This window comes from Crassostrea angulata, chromosome 4 (assembly GCF_025612915.1).
Source record: "Crassostrea angulata isolate pt1a10 chromosome 4, ASM2561291v2, whole genome shotgun sequence".
NCBI classification, from domain to species: domain Eukaryota; kingdom Metazoa; phylum Mollusca; class Bivalvia; order Ostreida; family Ostreidae; genus Magallana; species Magallana angulata.
The window spans coordinates 49,861,483-49,880,766 of record NC_069114.1 but is presented as its reverse complement, the minus strand read 5'-3'; the positions used below and the strand labels follow the sequence as shown (position 1 = coordinate 49,880,766).

General features: G+C 35.8%; 1 protein-coding gene across 10 annotated transcripts in view; it reads left to right on the top strand.

Moving 5' to 3' along the window:
- LOC128179622 (unconventional myosin-XVI-like) overlaps nucleotides 1-19,284 on the top strand; it is a 43,672-nt gene that overhangs the window by 11,414 nt on the left and 12,974 nt on the right. For 9 of the 10 annotated variants that reach the window (XM_052847111.1, XM_052847117.1, XM_052847116.1 and 6 more), the window contains exons 19-34: nucleotides 2,941-3,013; nucleotides 3,467-3,616; nucleotides 4,524-4,617; nucleotides 4,969-5,121; nucleotides 5,288-5,439; nucleotides 5,675-5,740; nucleotides 6,117-6,322; nucleotides 7,008-7,128; nucleotides 7,227-7,323; nucleotides 7,444-7,630; nucleotides 7,739-7,818; nucleotides 13,575-13,765; nucleotides 13,936-14,001; nucleotides 15,975-17,163; nucleotides 17,994-18,089; nucleotides 18,189-18,428. In XM_052847111.1, coding sequence (XP_052703071.1) covers nucleotides 2,941-3,013; nucleotides 3,467-3,616; nucleotides 4,524-4,617; nucleotides 4,969-5,121; nucleotides 5,288-5,439; nucleotides 5,675-5,740; nucleotides 6,117-6,322; nucleotides 7,008-7,128; nucleotides 7,227-7,323; nucleotides 7,444-7,630; nucleotides 7,739-7,818; nucleotides 13,575-13,765; nucleotides 13,936-14,001; nucleotides 15,975-17,163; nucleotides 17,994-18,089; nucleotides 18,189-18,428 — 3,161 coding nt within the window. The remainder of the gene's footprint in view (nucleotides 1-2,940; nucleotides 3,014-3,466; nucleotides 3,617-4,523; nucleotides 4,618-4,968; nucleotides 5,122-5,287; nucleotides 5,440-5,674; nucleotides 5,741-6,116; nucleotides 6,323-7,007; nucleotides 7,129-7,226; nucleotides 7,324-7,443; nucleotides 7,631-7,738; nucleotides 7,819-13,574; nucleotides 13,766-13,935; nucleotides 14,002-15,974; nucleotides 17,164-17,993; nucleotides 18,090-18,188; nucleotides 18,429-19,284) is intronic. The other variant, XM_052847112.1, reaches the window with a different exon arrangement.

Genomic DNA, 19,284 nt, shown 5'->3' with positions numbered 1-19,284 from the left:
ATAAGTGTCCGTAGAATTACAGTTAATGATTAAAGAAATCAAATTAAATATGTTCATTTTGCTATTCTCTGCGACTAACTTTTGATTAAGTTTCACTGATGTTCGAGTTGAAATACGAATATGGTACACACATATTTACCAAACAATAAAAATCTGAGAACGACTTTACATTGAATTTTGACGTTATGGCGGCGCATTGAAAACCGTCAAACTGGTGGAAATATCAGAAGAAGACCTTTTAAGGCCACGCAATTGCTTAAAATAACTATACGATGACAAGACAAGGTATAGAGCTTGAGTTCATCCTATTTTTTCACTGATTGTTTAACTAGAATTAGGCCAAAGGGATTAATTATCAAGTACTTTTGACACACTAACCGTTGTCAACAATTTTAAAATATATATAAAAAATGACTGCAGGAGACATTCACAGTAATTAGACTTTCGGGTAAAAATAACTCGACCCCCCCCCCCCCCCCAAAAAAAAAAAAACCAAGAATGAGAGAAAATGTAAATGATGACATCTTGAAATGAAAACAAAAGATGAAAAATAAAGAATAATTATTATTTCTGTTCGTTTATAAGGTGTTTAAAACACAGAAGCAATAAGAAGCGATAAAATGACGTTGCAAAAAGTTTGCCGTTGCGCCGGGTCACTGGACGATGGCAAGTTGGTCAGCTTACCATGAATGATCTTTTCATGCCATGGACAGGAAACTTTTCACATTGATAATCTCTATCCTGATTTACGTTTTGGTGAAATTTCAAGAGTTTATCTTTTTTATTAAAAGAATAAGAGAAAATGTCTCAATAATTTCCGAACAACCCTCGTACATGAAAGGATGGTTAGACACTTTATGTAAGCTGTATCAATGATGGTGTTTAATTTCAGAGATATTTGGACATTCACTTTATGTTAAACTTCCTGAGAGTTGAGCGCATACATTTTAGATAACTTAATATTAGGGATGTCAATTTTACTCGGTTGGCTTAGTCGATTAATCGGAGCCTTTAGTCGAGCGACAGTCAAGTACTCGTTGATTTATTTGAAACTGTGTGTCCTTTACAAATCAAATAAATAATACAATACAAAAACTTATGATAATATGCACTAGATGTATTTTATTTCAAATAAATCATAAAGTATTTTATCTAAATATCCGTTAGCAAATGTCTTAACCTTTTCTTTTTCTTGTGACGCTTACACATAATTGAGCTACGTATCATCTTAGGCAAACCAAATGTAATCTGTTTCTTGTTAAGTCATTGTCTTGTGCCGTGCCTAATCAACAATTAAAGTTAATAATTATAAAAACAAACGCCTTGAGATGAAATGATTAAATTTTTAATTTATGCAAACATCTAATCCAATAAATAACTGATTAGAGGAACAACAAATGATCTCTTCAAGTACATGTTTGCTTAAGTACTTCTGTTCAAAACAATAATTTGATCTACAAATTCAAAAGAGATCAATTGTTAGCCGCCTAAAAATATACCAGGGACACCCGTTCGATGGAAAAGAGTGTAACGTGATCAAAAATGCTGAGAAAAGAAAACTCTTTTTTTTTTTACGCCCAAAAATTGCCGCGTTAGGAAAAAAAATGTTTTCAATTTTTTTTCTTCAATCCATAACGAGTAATCGACTAAGAAAATTTTAGACAGTGGTCGACGTGACCAAGCGATAGTCGAGTACTCGAGTACTCGTTGACATCCCTACTTAATATATTGCCTTGCAATATTGAAATATTGTTTATATGAAAATTTAGATATGTAGGTAATATGGGAAAACTAATGACTCAGATTCTGTCACTTTTCACTAGTTGTGTGCAGTGTTACCTGCCAGGTAAGTGGTTTACCTGGGGTGTCAGTTACCTGCATGACTTGGTGGTAATTGTTGTTGTAATGTCATTGTTGTAATGCATGCATTCTCCGGTCTTGTCAGAGGTATTACTTTTCAACTGCACACTCTACACTTCAGTACTTCAAACTTATTGACTTAATGACAATTAACTTTTGTTGAACAGCCTAGTTATCAATATGAATAGGCCAAAGCACCTGCTACCTCGTACTTCATAAGATATTTAATGAAATTTTTATGCTGTCTTTTGAATAACATCTGGAAGAAGATAATATTACAGAGCCAAATCATTATTTCTCAAATCAGTAATCTTTATATTTTAATGCAAAAGTGTTTTAGCCAACAGAATTTTTTACAACATTTTAGGTATTAAACATTATTAAGTTTCTCCCTTCAAATGATATAAAGTGACTTGAAGTAAGAACTGTAAATTCCTTATTTTACGTGAGTACTTAATTTCTCAATTCCGCTATTTTGTACCAAATCAAAAGAATATAAAATCACAAGCACTCTGCTTTTGTTATGTTATTATATCAGTCATGACCATAAGAAAAATAAAAGCAATATTTTGAAATCTGCGAGGATTAATTGCTTTTTGCAATTTTGATTGGATATTAAAATCTTGCGTTTAATAAGAAATCTACAATAGTTGAGGATACATTGTCTTAATGGACAATTTGTGGCATACTGTTTGAATGTGAGGGCTGAGGGAATAAGTAAATGAAGCTTTTTAATGAATCATCTTATGATTTAAAGCTTAAAATTACTGACAGGCTGCTAGTTAAATGATGCTCTCACAAACAAGCTATAGTAAGCTACTATCTGTTGCTACAAATCTTCATTTATTTTTTTTGCCTGATATGTATTTCAAATTTAAATGCATGTAACTTTTCTTTAACTTGAAAGTTATGCATATTGAAAAAATAATTGGTAGAAAAAAATGTCTATATAGGAATCTTGACGTGTGTTTAATCCAGCCTTTCAAAACCTTCCCAACCTTCACAATTTATGTTACTGAGTACGAATCGTCCTAGCAGCATGATGCATGTATTTATTTGTTCTTCGTTTCACTCTTTCAGTAGTGACAAGTTTCAGATTGGGATTCTAGACATCTTTGGTTTTGAGAATTTCACAAGAAACAGTTTTGAACAGGTAAAGCATTACCTTGAAGATTAAGACAATTTATTACACTGACGACCAAGTCAATTTGTTACACACACCTTCAACAGGTGAAAGAGGGCATGGCATTTGACTGGAGTCGCCTTGGTTTGCTATAAACATCATTTATAAAACTTGTAGTATGAAACTTAACATTTGGTAAATAAACACCCAGACAAAACTTGAATTTGAAGTTACTTTTGATCCAGGAACAATGGCCTACTGAATTGTTTGGTTTAGAGAGGGGCATTTGCTACCAAAAAAAAAGAAAAAAAAAAGCTTTTTTCAGAGATAAGTTAAATTGAAGAGATTCATAGATTCATGCATGAACATATAATTTATGGTAGCATGAAGCAATATTATAATAATATCTGGTAAAATTGTTAATCTTTGGGATTAAATAAAAAACAGAAGGTTGATTTGCATGCATGTTAGCTGACATTTCAGATGTGTATCAATCTGGCCAATGAGCAGATGCAAAGCTATGCAAATGAATACATATTCATGAAGGAGCAAGAGGACTGCTTGTTAGAAGGCGTGCCATTGGTGGAACTAAACTACAAAAACAACCAGCCGATCATTGATACTTTTATGGAGGTAGGTTTGGTGTTTAAAGTTCATGAATTCTAGTTAAACAGCAGAAGGAAATTTGTGATGATCTAATTTTTTATTTATTTATTGATTATATTGCAAAAGATATGATTTGTACAAGTTATATCCTGTATGTATTGTTTGCTATTAGAATTTTTAAATCCTATAAATTAAAAGGTACACAAAACCGATCAGACTCAACCGAATTAAACCCCAACTAAACCCTGCAGGGCTTACTTTTGGGGTCTGCTCGAGGTTTACTCAAGGTTTGCCAGTGAAGACCCAGAGTAAACCCAAAGTAAACACAGAGTAGACCCAGGGTGGACACAGAGAGTAAATACCAATCAGAAATAGACCCCTGAAAGCACATGCTACATGTGTATTTGGAATACTGTAGATTCCTTATTTTACGCGAGTACTTAATTCCACGATTCAACGGTTTTCCATCAAATCGGGAGAACATAAAATCGCGAATGCCGAAATTTTATTATAGTTTCATGTAGTTTACATATGTCTGAAAATTAAAAGCGAGATTTTAAAATTCGCGAGAGGGGCTTCTCGCGATTTTACGCGGATATTAATTCCTCGCGTTTAATTAGGAATTTACAGTATACAATGGGCAGGGCTTACTGGCGGAAAGATGGTAAGATAAAAGAAGCTTCACACTTCAGTGCATAAATTGACCCCAAAAGCAAACAAGAGTAAACCCAAAGTAAACTCTGAGTGGACGCAAATTTTGAAAAAGGAGACCCCAAGGAAACCCTGAATTTGAAGGTGAACCAGGGGTTTAGTTGGGGTCCTCTCTGGTATTAGGTTAGGTCTGGTCAGTACTATATCGGTATTTACCCTCTTTTTTACAAATTTCCTGATAAACAAAAAAAATAATGATTATGTTTTTTGTTAATTTTTGTAGAGAAATGCTGGAATACTGGCCATAATAGATGAAGAGAGCCGATTTCCAAAAGGAACAGATATTTCACTGGCCACCAAACTACATCAGGGCCCAGGTGAGGCATATTCATCAGGGTCCAGGTGTTCAGTTACTCAAATTGTAGAAATATTATGATGATAACATAATGTGTAGGGGCTAAAATTACCCTGTGTTAAGAGCGCTTACAATACCATGTACTCAGTTGATCTGATCTTCACTTTTTAGCAATCACTTTCACATCACAAAAAATACAATAAGCAGAATATATTTGTAGATTTTTGTGCTGATAGAAATTTTCTAAATTGCAGAAAAATTTTGATTCATTAAAAAAACCTCATATATTTACCCCTTATCTATAAAGTTTGTGACACAAAAAAACACCAAATTTTACATTACCTGGTACTCATCTTTATTTCATCTGATTTAGGAGAAAAATATCCTGAGGTTTACAAGATACCAAAGGACAAGGGGCCGAGTTTTACTGTCGTCCATTACGCTGGAGTTGTGAAGTATGATCTGATTGGGGTGCTTGAGAAAAATCGGGACACACTTCCAAATGCTGTGCTCTGTACAATGAAGAGTAAGCTCCCTTTATATTATCTAAACTAGATGATCATAAGACAGACAGAAAGAGAAGAGAGCAATTTTTTTGCTACTTCAGTACTTGTATTGAGATTTGATTGCTTTAACACTCCGCCAGAGAAACATATACATGTATAATTCTGATATAAACTGGTTCCCTTTAGCCAGTAACTGCCTCCAGGTGAAGGAGCTGTTCCAGAGCCGGATGACCCGGACTGGTTCCCTCGCTCCCAGTGCTCGGCAACAGCGATCCAGAAAATCCAGACAGTCACCTTTTGAATTTTTTAAGAAACTCAAGGGAGGCAAATCTAAAACGGTAAGGGTAGCTTTTATCTATAGTTATAACAGAGCACTGGTTTCTGATGTTTTAGATTATGATCGAATGAAGGGAAAAATAGTTTAAATAATTTTCATTAAAGGGGATTAATTCTGATTTACTCTTTATTTATTTTTATGGATTAATATAGCATCCTAAAAATGACCTCCCTTTAATCTCAGGTAAGATTGTGACCCACACTGCGAATACTACTGTAACTCTTTAATGATTTCAGAAAAACGTGACTCCTGTGGTACCTTACGAGAAGAAAGGACCATCTACCATGGCCTACCATTTCAAGGTCTGTTGTTATGATATATTTCTATGATTGAATACTCGAGAAATGATTTTGTTGTAAATCACAATGTTTAGATTGAGATCCAGTGTACCCTTTAACTTTCTTCCCAAGGAATCAAAAAACTAACGACCGATGCTGTCATTAATTTTTAACTGAAATTGGCCAATATTTATCAATATTTCTTAGCATTAGCGACAGTTGCAATTTATTTATTCTTATAGATTATTATCTATCAGTAATTAAACAGTTTTTTGAAGAGTGAAAGACATGATATTTCATGATATGTGAATTTGATTCAACGGTGATAAAGACAGCATCCCCTGCTATAAGAAGAACTTGTTCTTGAATCAATGATAACAGAGTTTCCCTGCTTGTTTAGAACTCCCTGTCGGATCTCTTGTCTCAGATCCAGGCAGCATCCCCCCACATCATCCGCTGTATCCGACCAAACATCCATCGGACGCCCCGCCATTTTGTCCCCGAGTACGTCCTCGCTCAGATGAGGTACACTGGGATTGCGGAGACGATAAAGATCAAGAAACATGGCTACAGCGCAAGACTTAAGTTTAGGGACTTTCTTGTTGTGTAAGTCAGAATTGAAAGGTTTCATACAAAAGTTTCCAATTTTAAGTGTTTATGTGGGGTTTTTTTTATTGATTGATGTCTTACTATTTTAAAACTTCAAACATTAATGAGGCATATGATGAGAAGTTGCAAATGTCTAGGAAATACATGGCGTTTTTCTTAAAGTTGACTCACAATTTATTAAACATTGGAAATTTTAAAAAAAGTTTTTGATTATAATTTACACCATTTATCCAGTTATTTTGAAGCTAATCTAATTTTTGTTTTTTTTTCGTGATCACTTTTACATTACAAATTATTGAATGCGCAGAAATTATATTATGTATTATTGCTGTAAAAAACTTTTTAAATTGCAAAAAATGACTGACGCAAATTAAAAATGTTAACCATTTTCCCCATTTTCACAAATTTTGTTACATGCAAAAATAAAAGAAGGTATATACGGTATTTGGTCAGAGTTGTGGATTATTGTTCAGGTTTTTGCTCAGGTAAGCAAAGTGCTCCATTGGTCTCATGTTTTTTTTAATTTTCTCTTGGATGTAGTGCTAGAATTAATGTAAAATTAATAAAAGAAATAATCATATTTAAATATATTTCCCTTTGTCTCTTGTCCTTCAATTTTAGTACATTTTATTATTTCACATATGATTCAAGGTGAGTGTACATATACAATTGTTGTTGCCAGATTTGACACCCTTAGGACAGTATTGGTTCCACCTTACAGCATGATCTCAGACGAACAGAAATGTAGGGAGGTCATCAAGTTCTGTGGACTTGGCTCAGAAACTCAAAGTCACCAGGTGACAGTAAGTCATAGCTCATTCAAGTTTACCATTACTTTAGTTAAAAGTTTATTATGTGTTGTATAAATGCAATCATTCTTTCATTATTGAAATTGTTTCAGATTGGGAAGTCTAAGCTATTTTTCCATGATGCAGATTTGAGGAAATTGGATCAAATATCCAATAAAGTGAAAGAGCAGGTCATCATCTGCCAGTCAGGTACATGTAGGAAGGGCAAAGGTCAGGGGGTCAAGGTCATTTAGGGCTATTTCCTTTCGAGTTTTCTACATGTACCAGAATGTAGTTTTTAAATCTAACAATTTATTACTATTCCCTTAGCTGTGAGAAAATATTTGGCCAAGAAAAGATATGCAAAACTCCAGACAAAATCAGCAGAGGAGAATGAGAGAAAAGTTCAGGAGTTCTGTCACCAGATGGCACTGCAGCATGATAAGGTCACTTCCTGGATACAGTTTCAGAGAGGGCATGATGAGGGCAGAGTTCGAAATACAAAAAAGGCAGAAAAGTGAGCATCTCAAAATTAATTTCAAGAAAATGTTTAATCAATCCGTAAATTTCGTCAATTACAACACATGAAATTAGTGTAAAGGGTTAAATGTTTTATTGATTTCAGGGAGACTGATTTGGGAGGATCTGGAGAGAGTCTGAATGAGATACTAAGTCAGTATGATGAAGTGCTAGGAAAATACCAAGGTACAGTTCTATATGTGGACCAAGTGCAAATGATTTAAAAAAGAAAAATACTATTAGAAAAGGGGTTTGAATCTCTAGAAAATTTTGGAACCATCGTTTCTTCACACATTCAGTTTATAAGATTGGGGGAGAAAAAACACAACAAAATTAAGTTCGTTAAGGATATTATGAAAAACGTTTTTTTCTGCTTTTTTGAAAATTAAATTGAAAATCATTTAACCAAAATTTGCAATTGCATTGGGAAAAGAAAACACCAGCCTGAGGATATATGGTATTGAAGGTATAGTGTGCTATCAAATGATGTACAGGGATAAAAAATGTGACCAGTGTGTAGGTATTATTAAAACAGTGATGAAATAGGATTAGGAAGGAAGTGGATGGAGAAGGAGGTGAATGGAGAAGGAGGTGGATGGAGAAGGAGGTGACTGAGGAAGGTGGTGAAAAGTTGTTCTCAGTTGAGATAGGTAGTACATGTATATAAATTGAATTTGGTTAAATCATGGTGTATCACAGAAAGGTATCATAAACTAAGCATGACTGGATCCAAAGTGGGTGGGGATGGGCGGGTCCAGATCCCTATGGAAAACTCAAATTTCTTAAATTTACATAGTAGAATTACCAAAAATATGCCTCCCCCCTTGAAACAAATATCCTAGCTTCAGACACCCCCCCCCCAAGAATTTCCTGGGTCATGATATAAAGGTATAAATCCAACATCTTTCTACAAATATCTCATTGAACTTTATGTCAAACACATCTCAGTTGTACAGATCATGTATCCACAAACTGAAGAGGTGGAGTTTATGGTCCACTAATGATTATTTATCCGGTCATTATTTATCCTGTCATTCAAGTCTCAAAGGACCAAGTTAATGGGAGAATCAATGACATTATAAATAAAGGAGCTTCCACAGTCAAAATAAACAAGCTTCCACTGTCAAACTCTCTTACAGCCAAATTCACCTCCCCCTAAGGTGAAACAGAGGAAGGAAGGGAATTCCTAAATGACAACAGATGTCATTTAATGAGGTTAAAAAATGCAAACATCTGCCGGCTGCATCTATCAACTGCAGATTTGATCCGTTATTTGTATTGTAATCACTGAAGCATGACAGCTTCTGCTCCATTAAGTGTGGGTAGCATTTCGTCTCTCTCTGTTGATGACATTAGGCAAAAAAATCAATAAAATCTGAAGGGAGCATGCAGTGGGGCTGTTGTAACAATCACTCAGTCTCTTCATCCTCTCTCCCCGCCGCGTGCATGTGAGTTTGACAGACCGTACCCCCCTGTCCCTGTGGAATGGTATAGTCCACTAATTTTCCTGGACCATTCCGAGACGCAAATTACTGAGACTGGGAAATCGGCTGCCTAACTGTCAGTGTATTGGGTGCAGTGTGGACTGTCACCGAGGGGTCATCTGGGTTCACGAGAGCAACAAAGGATTAACTCCATAGTTGTGTTAAGGTATGTTTGGCTGCAGCAGCAGGAAGATCATCATTAGGAAGTCTTACATTTGGTTCGACTTCTCATTGATTTCTGGTCTGTAACAGTTCCATGTTAATTGGATGCTATCATATTTCACAGACTGAACAACAGACCCTAGCTGAGTGGGGGACACAAGGATCTGTTCGGTACTTGAGTTATCTGCTACTGTGACTCTGTGTTGTGTGTGGGGTGACCTGTTTGTTGTCTGGGGGTGACCTGTTTGTTGTCTGGGGGTGACCCTCAGGTGTTCCCTGTGGGTAAGGTGACACAGTAACAGAGGAGATACCGTGACCCAGTGTAACCTGCTGTGGAGGAGATATATTGATCTCTGAATTATTTACGCTTTATTGACACTGAAGCAGCTGTATAGGATCATCGATGTTTGTCTGTGTGTACCAATAATTATAACTGTCTGCAGAGATTTAAATAATCAGAGGCCACAAAAGACTTGTGGAATTTCACTGATGGAGAGTTGTCTCTGCTCCAATAGTTGACTAACAGAGTGGAGTTTCTCTGATACAGTGATATAAGGATCAGTTTCTTCTCCAGTAATTATCTGTTCTGTGAGGCAGGGGCTGTATTGCCATTGTCAGACCGGTCTGGCTCTGGGAGATAATAAATTAATTTTCCATCGCCACCAAGCTCAGGAAGGGGTTTGTTTTTTATTTTTATCGAAAAAATAAAATCAGCTATTAGATATGTTAGTAAGTATTTATTGATGTATGAAAAAGATATGATTTTCTGATTGACAAAGAAATTCTTACATGTATATAATAACAAGACATGTGATACAACTAAATAAAAAACAGGAAAATGAGAAATCATTTTACATGCTAACGTAAATAAAGCACAAGTGACTCGTGTAAATAAAGAAAGCATTATAAATGAGGGTCGTTGTGTTACAGCAACGGAAGGAAGCTCTTGTGTAGAAATGTGTTTTCTTTGGATAAAGTGTCTCGAGGATTAGTATATTTTAGGTTATATTGTCTGACAGGTTCTACTGAACAAGGAGGTATTTTTCTAACTACACCACTCTATAGGAAATCATACTTTTGCACTTTTGTTATCTGGATGTTAAATTACTTGAATTAGGTAAAATATTTTTATCTTTGTACTAATGTTTTCAATGAAATGAAATATGGAATACAGTTGCTGTATCGTAGTAATCTTCTACAATTGATATATATCATAATGTGTAATAATTTTTATGTTAAATAGTTTTAAAGTATTACTGGTATTTCATTATTTTAGGGGCTGAATTTTTGTCTTTGTAAGCTGCATGAGGCTGCCACTTTAAAAGCAGAGAAAGACATTTTTTTATTTAAAATCTGAGACCTGGGAGTGAGGGTGGAATAATTATCAACTGTGTCATGGGGGTGGGGGAGGGGATGTATCAAACATTGATGCTTGTAAATGCATGGTCAAGCTCTTAAATAGTACAATCAAGTTAATTATTGTCCATAATCTGTATTAATATCTACTGCAAAAATGCTGAAATATTTTATAAGTTGATGTTCCTCAGGTTTTTTTTTTCATTGCACTATGGAGAATGTAAATAAAGGGGTGTGGGCTGGAGTCATTAAGGTTTTAAATACATGTATGTAATTACTCATTGCCTCCTATTTTTATTTGGTATTTGGTTTAATACAAGACATAACAAAGGCAGTGACCTTTGTGATCTATAGTCTCCTTATTAAGTACCGGATACCAGTCTGATTTATTTGTACTTGGTATTTATGATAATTGTTAAGGAAGGAGTCTTTTTATTATCAAACATACTTCTTATAATAAGAAATGCATGAAATTTTGACACAGTCAAACGGATCATATTACTTAATGATTCTATCAGTTTAATTTAATTTGACCTTTTTGTTTTCGGATAAAGGTCAGGTCAAGGTCACTACCTTTTTCCTCAACGTAAAGAGTGATAAAAATACGTGTAGCTCTTTATAGTTCTGTAGACATTTGTTTAAGATTTGAAGATTCAAATCTTCAATGAAATCATAGACCATGAGAGTGTCTATCAGCTTATACTACTAAATTGGAATAAATATTTATACTAAAATTGATATTGCTTAGCCCGCATTTCCTCTAATTTTCTTAAATTTTGAAGAAATTTTGATTATTTTTTTATGCTTCCAATAATAGAATATTTCTAATTTTTATGTATTATGAAGACTTTATATAAAGATATAAATTGACAGAAAGGCTAATATATTGACCGTTTCATAAGAGAGAAAAACTGATTTTAGTGATATTTTCACAAAAATCAATGTATAGAATGGGCGCTTTAAAAAGCTTATAAAAATGTTATTTGATAGGCAAATCATATTTTAAAAACATATTCTGAAACCCAAGTATCATATTATTAGTTCACATTAGTAAAAAAAAAATCCAACATTATTGTTATTGTTTTTAAAATGCTAAAATAGACTCATTATATATATATATAATCTGCAGCAATTCTGAATTGCGCAACGTGATATTTTTCTACGCCAATATTACGCCAAAAATATAGTCCTTGTTCCATTCTAAACATTGATTACATTTTTCTATGCCAAGTTGTATGATAGTAAAAAAGAAAGAAAAATATACTATTTTAATTTCCTTTCATCTTGATTTAATGAACAATTAATCAAATTTACGTTTGACAAGTCGAAAACCAGAAAAGACTCCTTCCTTAATTTTGTGATTTAATAGTTTATGGAAACTTCATCACAGACCACCTTAGAAGCCTGTCAGTCTCCATCTTTTTCTGAAGATCTTTTTTTTATTAATCAGTTAGTTTGTATGCATATCGATGTGTTAAGAAGACATCCCTACCACCCCCCCCCCCCCACCCCCAAAAATATAAAGATATAATTCCTTCATCAAGAAGTTTAAAGATTTGAGTTCTGAATTCTCGAAACTGTCTTACTGAGCTATGAACCAAATCCCATATAGAAGGTCTTTAATAGTTTAAAATTTTTCCAACTCATATGAACTGAATTATGAGCGCCCCCCCCCCCCCCCCATTCACCCTGACTGTGATGGATTAAAGTAATAAACACCCCTCCCTCTTCTCCATTTAGCAGATCTGGTCCGTCGGTTGTCTAATGTCCCAGGTCCCTGTGACAGACAGACAGGTGTTGTAAGGTATCTGTCCAGTGACAGGTTTACACGAGGATGTACTTTAGTTTAATGGAGACTCTCTGGTGGTCAACAAACCAGATATTTATACGCGACCCTGAACACCGACCAGCGCGAGTCCTGTTCCGTATTCCTAGAAGACGTCCTGTTGTCATTGGTTAAACACAGAATCATGATTACCTCATCGCTATAAACATGAAACTCTGGTTACGTGTGTTTGTTGGTTTTACGAAGTCCACTGCATACAGGTCTGGTTATGAATCAGAAAATTGAAAAAATTGCCATATTTACTCTTTATCTGATTAAAGCATTATCAAAATAGAAGAGAAAATAATATACTAGTACAGTGTATTTGTATTGTATCTTTCCTTTATGGTTAGATACTGAAATTTAAAGTTTTCCTTCTTTTTATTGTGGTCTATAAGTACATGTACTGAGATCTGGTGCATTATATCCTTATGACTTAGTAGTTGTACATAACAACTCCAGTATGTACATTTTTACAGTCAGTGTCTATAACTGCTGCGTAATAGTCTGGAATAGGAGTCGACTGTTCTAAACAATCTGTAATTCACAGTCCGCTCAAGTCTCCATCATCTAAATCTGGTCATGACTCTTCTGTGATTCTACAGGTAATTACAAGCATTCAGAGTGATAGGATTAAATATCAACTTATCAGAGGATGACAATGATGATGATGATGATGACGCTTAGTATTCCTTGGGAACAGAAACAGAGAACTTAATCTTCCAGCGCTGTGGGACTGTCATTGTTTTGGAAGCTCTCTCCCTCACTGAAGGTCATCTCTGAAGGTCGTCTCTGTAGTCTGACTTCTGTTTAATGACTGGAGTCCATTACGCCAGGGGATTCTGTTCATTGACCGGTAGAAGGTCCCTACGATAAACTTGCTTGTTAGATGACAGTATTATGAGTGTTTACTAGACAGATGACAATGATGATGATTTACGTTTCAGATAATCAAGATGAGGACAGTGATGATAATTCATGTTACAGATGATGACGACAAGGACATTGATAATTCTTACATTTTTGATGATGATGATGATGATGATGATGATGATGACGACGACGATTTATGTTTCATCATTAGATGATGATATTAATGAAGATTTTTGTTTCAGATGATGATGACAGTGAGGAGGATGATTCCTACGCTGATGTCTTGAACGTGATCACGGACATGAGTGTTCAGCATAGTCGGGGGTTACCTCCCCCTCCCTGTGGGGCCGTGATCATGCGAGATAACCCGCCCCCTAACCCAAAGGAGATGTATGCTCAGGCTGGTATCTATGATGTCATTCCTGGGGAGAAGGTAAAGCTTTGTATACCTTGAAGGACTGTTGCTTAAAACAGGGCTACGTATAGAATTTAGAATGCTAACACTGTATTTGTAATCAAAGATAGTTGCTAACAGTAGATGCTTCATTTAACCATAAGATTCATTATAGATAGTTTCTGTGATTTCTTACTGCTTTATCTCAGGCCACCAAGAGACCAGCTCCTCCCAAACGGAGCGCAAGTACGAGACTCAGCTCGGGCAGGGACAGGGTGAGTTATCTCAGCTGAATAGCATGGCATGAGTTATCTCAGTACAGAAATGGATTAGAGTTAACTACACTAAATGGGATGAGAATTGGATGAAATGACTTTTATTCTCGTGTACATTGTTTGGTCAGTTGGTCATTTATGTCTTAAGTTCTGTTGACTTGAGCTAAAAATCCATGGCTAGGCTATCTCAAGTATTGCTTTGACTGCCTTATATAGATTGTCTATCATTGGGAGGATAAGTTACTACAGAAGGATTTTGATATAAGTTACTGTCTTTGGACATTTAATGTTTAGTAATTGTATACAGGGTTATTTTTGGCCCCTTGTTATTTTGGCCCTCCTTCACTTACAAACTGTTTCAACCCATCTTGAATTCACCCAGACATAGTTTTGTTTAAAAAGAAATAATCTGAGATACTGAAATTTGCCCAGTCTTAAATTCGCCCACTGACAACGCTGGCGAAATTAGCAAAAATAAAACGGGGTCCTAGTGTTTCAATATGGCTGAAATATCTCGCACATAACATAAACCATTATCTCAACATCAGAGATTATGATTTGGGGAAAAATGGACTCCAGATCTTCTGCAAACTATCCTTTAATAAACCTACACAAATAATGTGAAACACAAAATACTTAATTAATATGGTGTGTAATTTTTTGCAATCTGCTTATGCTAATTGCACTTGCTGGGTGTCTTGCTAGAAAACTGAATTATTGAGAATATTGAAGGAAAATCCACCTCATCTAGGGATCCCCACAGTTGATTAGTTAAAACTGACATAAATTGTTTAAGGAAAGTTAAAAAAATTACTGCTGAGTTTCATTTTAGGATCTGTTGTCAAGAGTTTTACGAAGACACAAGACTGTAAGGGTATACTCCCGGAATATTTACTGATATTATAACAAATACTGGAGCAATATGTAATACATGTACAAAAATTACCATGAAAATATTAGAAATTCTGAACTGCTCAACAATATGTGACACTATGTCTACATTATGTTGTATATATCATATTATATCAAATATGTGCCATGCAGTTCTTACTATATTGTAGAACTTCCGTGATTTACAAGTGTGTGGTTTCAAATACCAGAGTTATCCCCCATTTCTCTCAATATTACAGGCAGTGCTTATGTTATATCTTTAACATATATGTGAATTTGGATATTAAAATCGTATCATATTAGCATATTGGCATATAACTTCTTATTACCAAAAATTGTTTAAGAGATGCATTGTTTTCAAAATGTCTTTGAACCATTGAGCAAATAGTTTACTAATAAATAGTCTGAACAGTAAACAAGGATATATATCTCCTGTGTTCTTAAACATAAGTGTGAAGTAGATCAATAATATGGATTGCCCTGCCACATTTTCAAGCTCCTAGGAAATCATTTTAACATCATTAATATTTACGTCATAATTTTCCTGTGTGCAATATCAGCTTTCATGATTATCTTGACTAACATTTAGATATATCTCTACACCGATTTGTCTTATTTAGACCTAATCAGGTTTTGATGCTTGTAATATCTCCACTATCACAGAAATCTATTACATTTTCTTTGTGATTATGTCATGTTTACAAATTAGTTTAGCATGGTGAAATTCATTTGATTTGATATATTATAACTAGAGTAAAATAAACGTACAGTAACAGACAGAAATCAAAGGTAGAATTACATCATCTAGCTGCTTCCAATACTTCAGCACAGTTTCTCAATGTGGTACAGAATAAAATATTTTCTGATCATTATTTCTCTGTAAAAAATCATCTATAAAGATTTTTTATTTTATTTCATGATTTTAATCAAGTAAATTAGATTATGAATTGATGGTATTATCACATTTCTCCTGACTTTTTAATCCTCGTCTTTACTTTACCTTTGTAGCATTTAGATAAGAGGAGAAATGAGTTGATAGATAAGAAATTTGCTATTTAATACCATTACTTACATTCTGACAGGTATCTGTATCAAGTGACGATGCAGTTTTCTTGGATGAACATCACAGACCGACCAATCAAAACTCACCTCTATTGTCCCCAAGGTTATCTAGGTCAAATCATCATCAGCAGCATCACCCCCAGATGAGGAGGTCTTCATCCCCTGGGCAGCCAAGGCAGGCTGTCCCATCCCCCAACCAGTCCCGCCCCTTCTCCTACTTCTCCCCACCATCTACCCCCTCCCAGCCACCAAGTAACACCCCACATCTGATTTCACCAGGGTCACCAACGTATGAGCCCATTCACCAGCCCGGCCACCCTCACAATGGGCATCACCACTCCACCCACCACCACCACCACCGACCACGTGTGTCTTCCAATGTAGAAGTCAGAGCGTTGTCCCCCTCGCGGCATGGTCAGCATCAGAGGCACTCAGCAGGGGGGTCCCCTAAGTCTTCCAAAAGACAGTCCATGCCGGTTAAACCAGTAGCCCCTCCCCAACAAGTCAGGGATGTAAATTTCCCCCAGCATGTGAGTCCACTCAACCCTCAACATGTCAGGGATGCAAACTTTCCCCACCATGTTCAGCCTCTTGCTGCCCATCAGCACAGTGTGCCACAAGGACAAGAGACCGACCCCTCAGGGAGGAGACCGAGGGCACCTAGTTTCCCTGCCCCTCCAACACCCCTCTCTGGCAGTATCAGGTCCCAGGGAAGCAGGAGGTCCCCCTCCCCACCCTTACCCCCACCCCCACTACAACCCAATGTTCGACCAATGAACATTAGACACAGTACAGAGGTTATACACACACGTGTGAGTGAACCACCAACTCCACCCCCCATCTCCAAAATCCCAGGGACAAGGTCCTCCGTGTCATCATTTGAGCTGGGGAAAAGATCTCGCGAGGGGTCAGTGGAGAGTCCCCTACAGTCCCCCACTCACCATACAGGTTACCATGGCAATACTGACCAGTTTAGCCTGGCCTCTCAGCTTACCAAAGTAAAGCTTAAAACAGGGGCAGTGCCTCCGCCACAGGAGAAGACGAGCTTCAAACAGCAGGCCGCCATGGGAATAGCTGCAGAACTAGTACTGAAGAAAACTCCTTTAAGACATAGTCCGAAAGAAGCTCCCCCCCAAAAGACTCCGGATGAGAATCGAGAGATTTCCCCTGAGGCCCTCCTCAAGAAACTCAATCCAGTAAAACGTACAGGTACACATTAATTTGATAAATCTGAATAGGATACATGTAATTAGTCTTCTTGCACAATTACCATTTTGTCTTGTGCAACTTTGCTGAAGGTTGATGAATCAATTTGAAAGATATTATGGGAGAATGACCGACTGATAAGAGAGACAACTCTTTGAGACTAATCCAGCCACGTTTATTGTATGGTGTCTACAAAACTAAGACCATAAAGCAATATATAACAAAAAAACAAATACCTATAATGTGTTTCACAAGTTAAAAGCCGAAATAATTCTTTAAGGGGTTGATTCATAATTTCAATATGATTACACTCCATGAAACTAAGTTGCAAGGGGTATAATAATGTTTTTGACCCATCTGTCAGTCAGTCAGTCCATCAGTCAGTCCGACGTCAGTCCTGTTTTTGGTGCAACTCCTAATAAACCGTTGCATGGAATTTTGTGAAACTTTGTATGTAGTTAGGAAACATGTGTAGACATGTATATCCCAAGAAAATTTAGATTCCATTATTTTCTGGAAATTTCTGCTCTTCTGAACTTAGAATTTATTTAGAAGTAAAGACAAAGGAATAGGTGTGCATAGTTGCAGGAAGGTTTTAGCTGACAAATTTTTGTGTATTTAATGCATACCTTGAGAAACAATAGCTTTCGGCTGCTGTGTACTTTGTGCTGTATTGGAAAAAAAATGATTCTTCTGTTTATAACATACAGCTCCTCAGTTATACCACCCTGCAAAATATGAGAATATCTAGTCGACATACATGTATAATGCAAGAAATCTAAGGGTTTTCTTCTTTACCAATGTATTATTTTAAACAATTTTCTGCCTTTCAGAGGGAAGTAAGACTAGTCCAGACAATGAGACAGGGACAGCCGTAAACTTCCTGTCAAAGCTCCGACCCACAGGGGGACAAAAACCCTGGGAAAAAGGTTCAACCATCTCTGTTTTCATCTAAAAGGCTAATTATATATTTTGTGAGCTATTAAATAGATATAATGTGACTATTTGCTATTTTTGTTTTCCTTCAGACCCCTCTCCCACTTTGGACTCTGCTGATGTTGTCATGGATGTTATGACATCATCAATAGATGAAGAACCCCTCCCCCCTGAGCCCCTGGTGGAAGAAGAACCAGTTGAGGAGCTCCCATTACCCCCTCCCCCTCCCACTGAAGACAGCGAACCAGTCCAGCCACAACCTGGGGTTGCCTTGGATACTCCATCAACAACCACCAATAAAAAAAGAATGATATTTGAGAAAGAGAAAAAAGGTCGGTGATGGCAAGAATTTAAATATTTTCTAACTTTCAAACATTTAGATTTTTTAAGAGTCTAGGATCAGAAAAGTGTTTCAGAAGTAGTTTGAATAGTAAATGGACACTGAGTTTTAACCAGCACATAATGATGTTCTTTGACATTCAATGTGATTATTTGAGACATGAAGGGGACAACAAGAACAAAATGGTCGCCACATTTCAATTGAACACGGAAAACATTTGTCATTTTATCTCGAAAGGACCATTCATAAAAGCAATGATTTGTTGACATTTGTTACATTTCAAAAAAGTTGTGGTTTCCTGCACAACATTTTTTAGTGAAAAGGTCCTATTAATGGTGGATATTTTCCCTATAATCAAGGATTATAGAATTTCATAAAGGGCATGGTTAATTTAAAACATTATTTAAAAACTGTTCTAACCTATTCCAAATTTCAGTGATACATTAACATTGCAGTGTATATTTATTGGTATAGAAATTCTTAACAAAATTTATTTCCAAATTTTTATAATTATTTCCAAGTGTTGGTTTTTTGCAGGGTGCTTTTTTGTATTACAGTAAATTGTACGACGTCAATTCAAGCACAGAAACATGGCATTGTAATGTTATTCCTTAGTCATCAATTTAAGAATTGAAAAGCATAAAATTGCTCAATAAATGTATCCTATTTTGGAGTCAAAAACAAATATTTGCAACTGCAGAAAAAAAAATCCCCAGTGATATATACAGCATTAGTGATGGTTACAATGATGATGTAATTTAATCAATTTTGTACAATTTTCAGAAGTGAATTTTACGTTATTCCAGAAAGCCATTTATAGCCCTTTTGTTTTGATTTTTTTGTAAGTT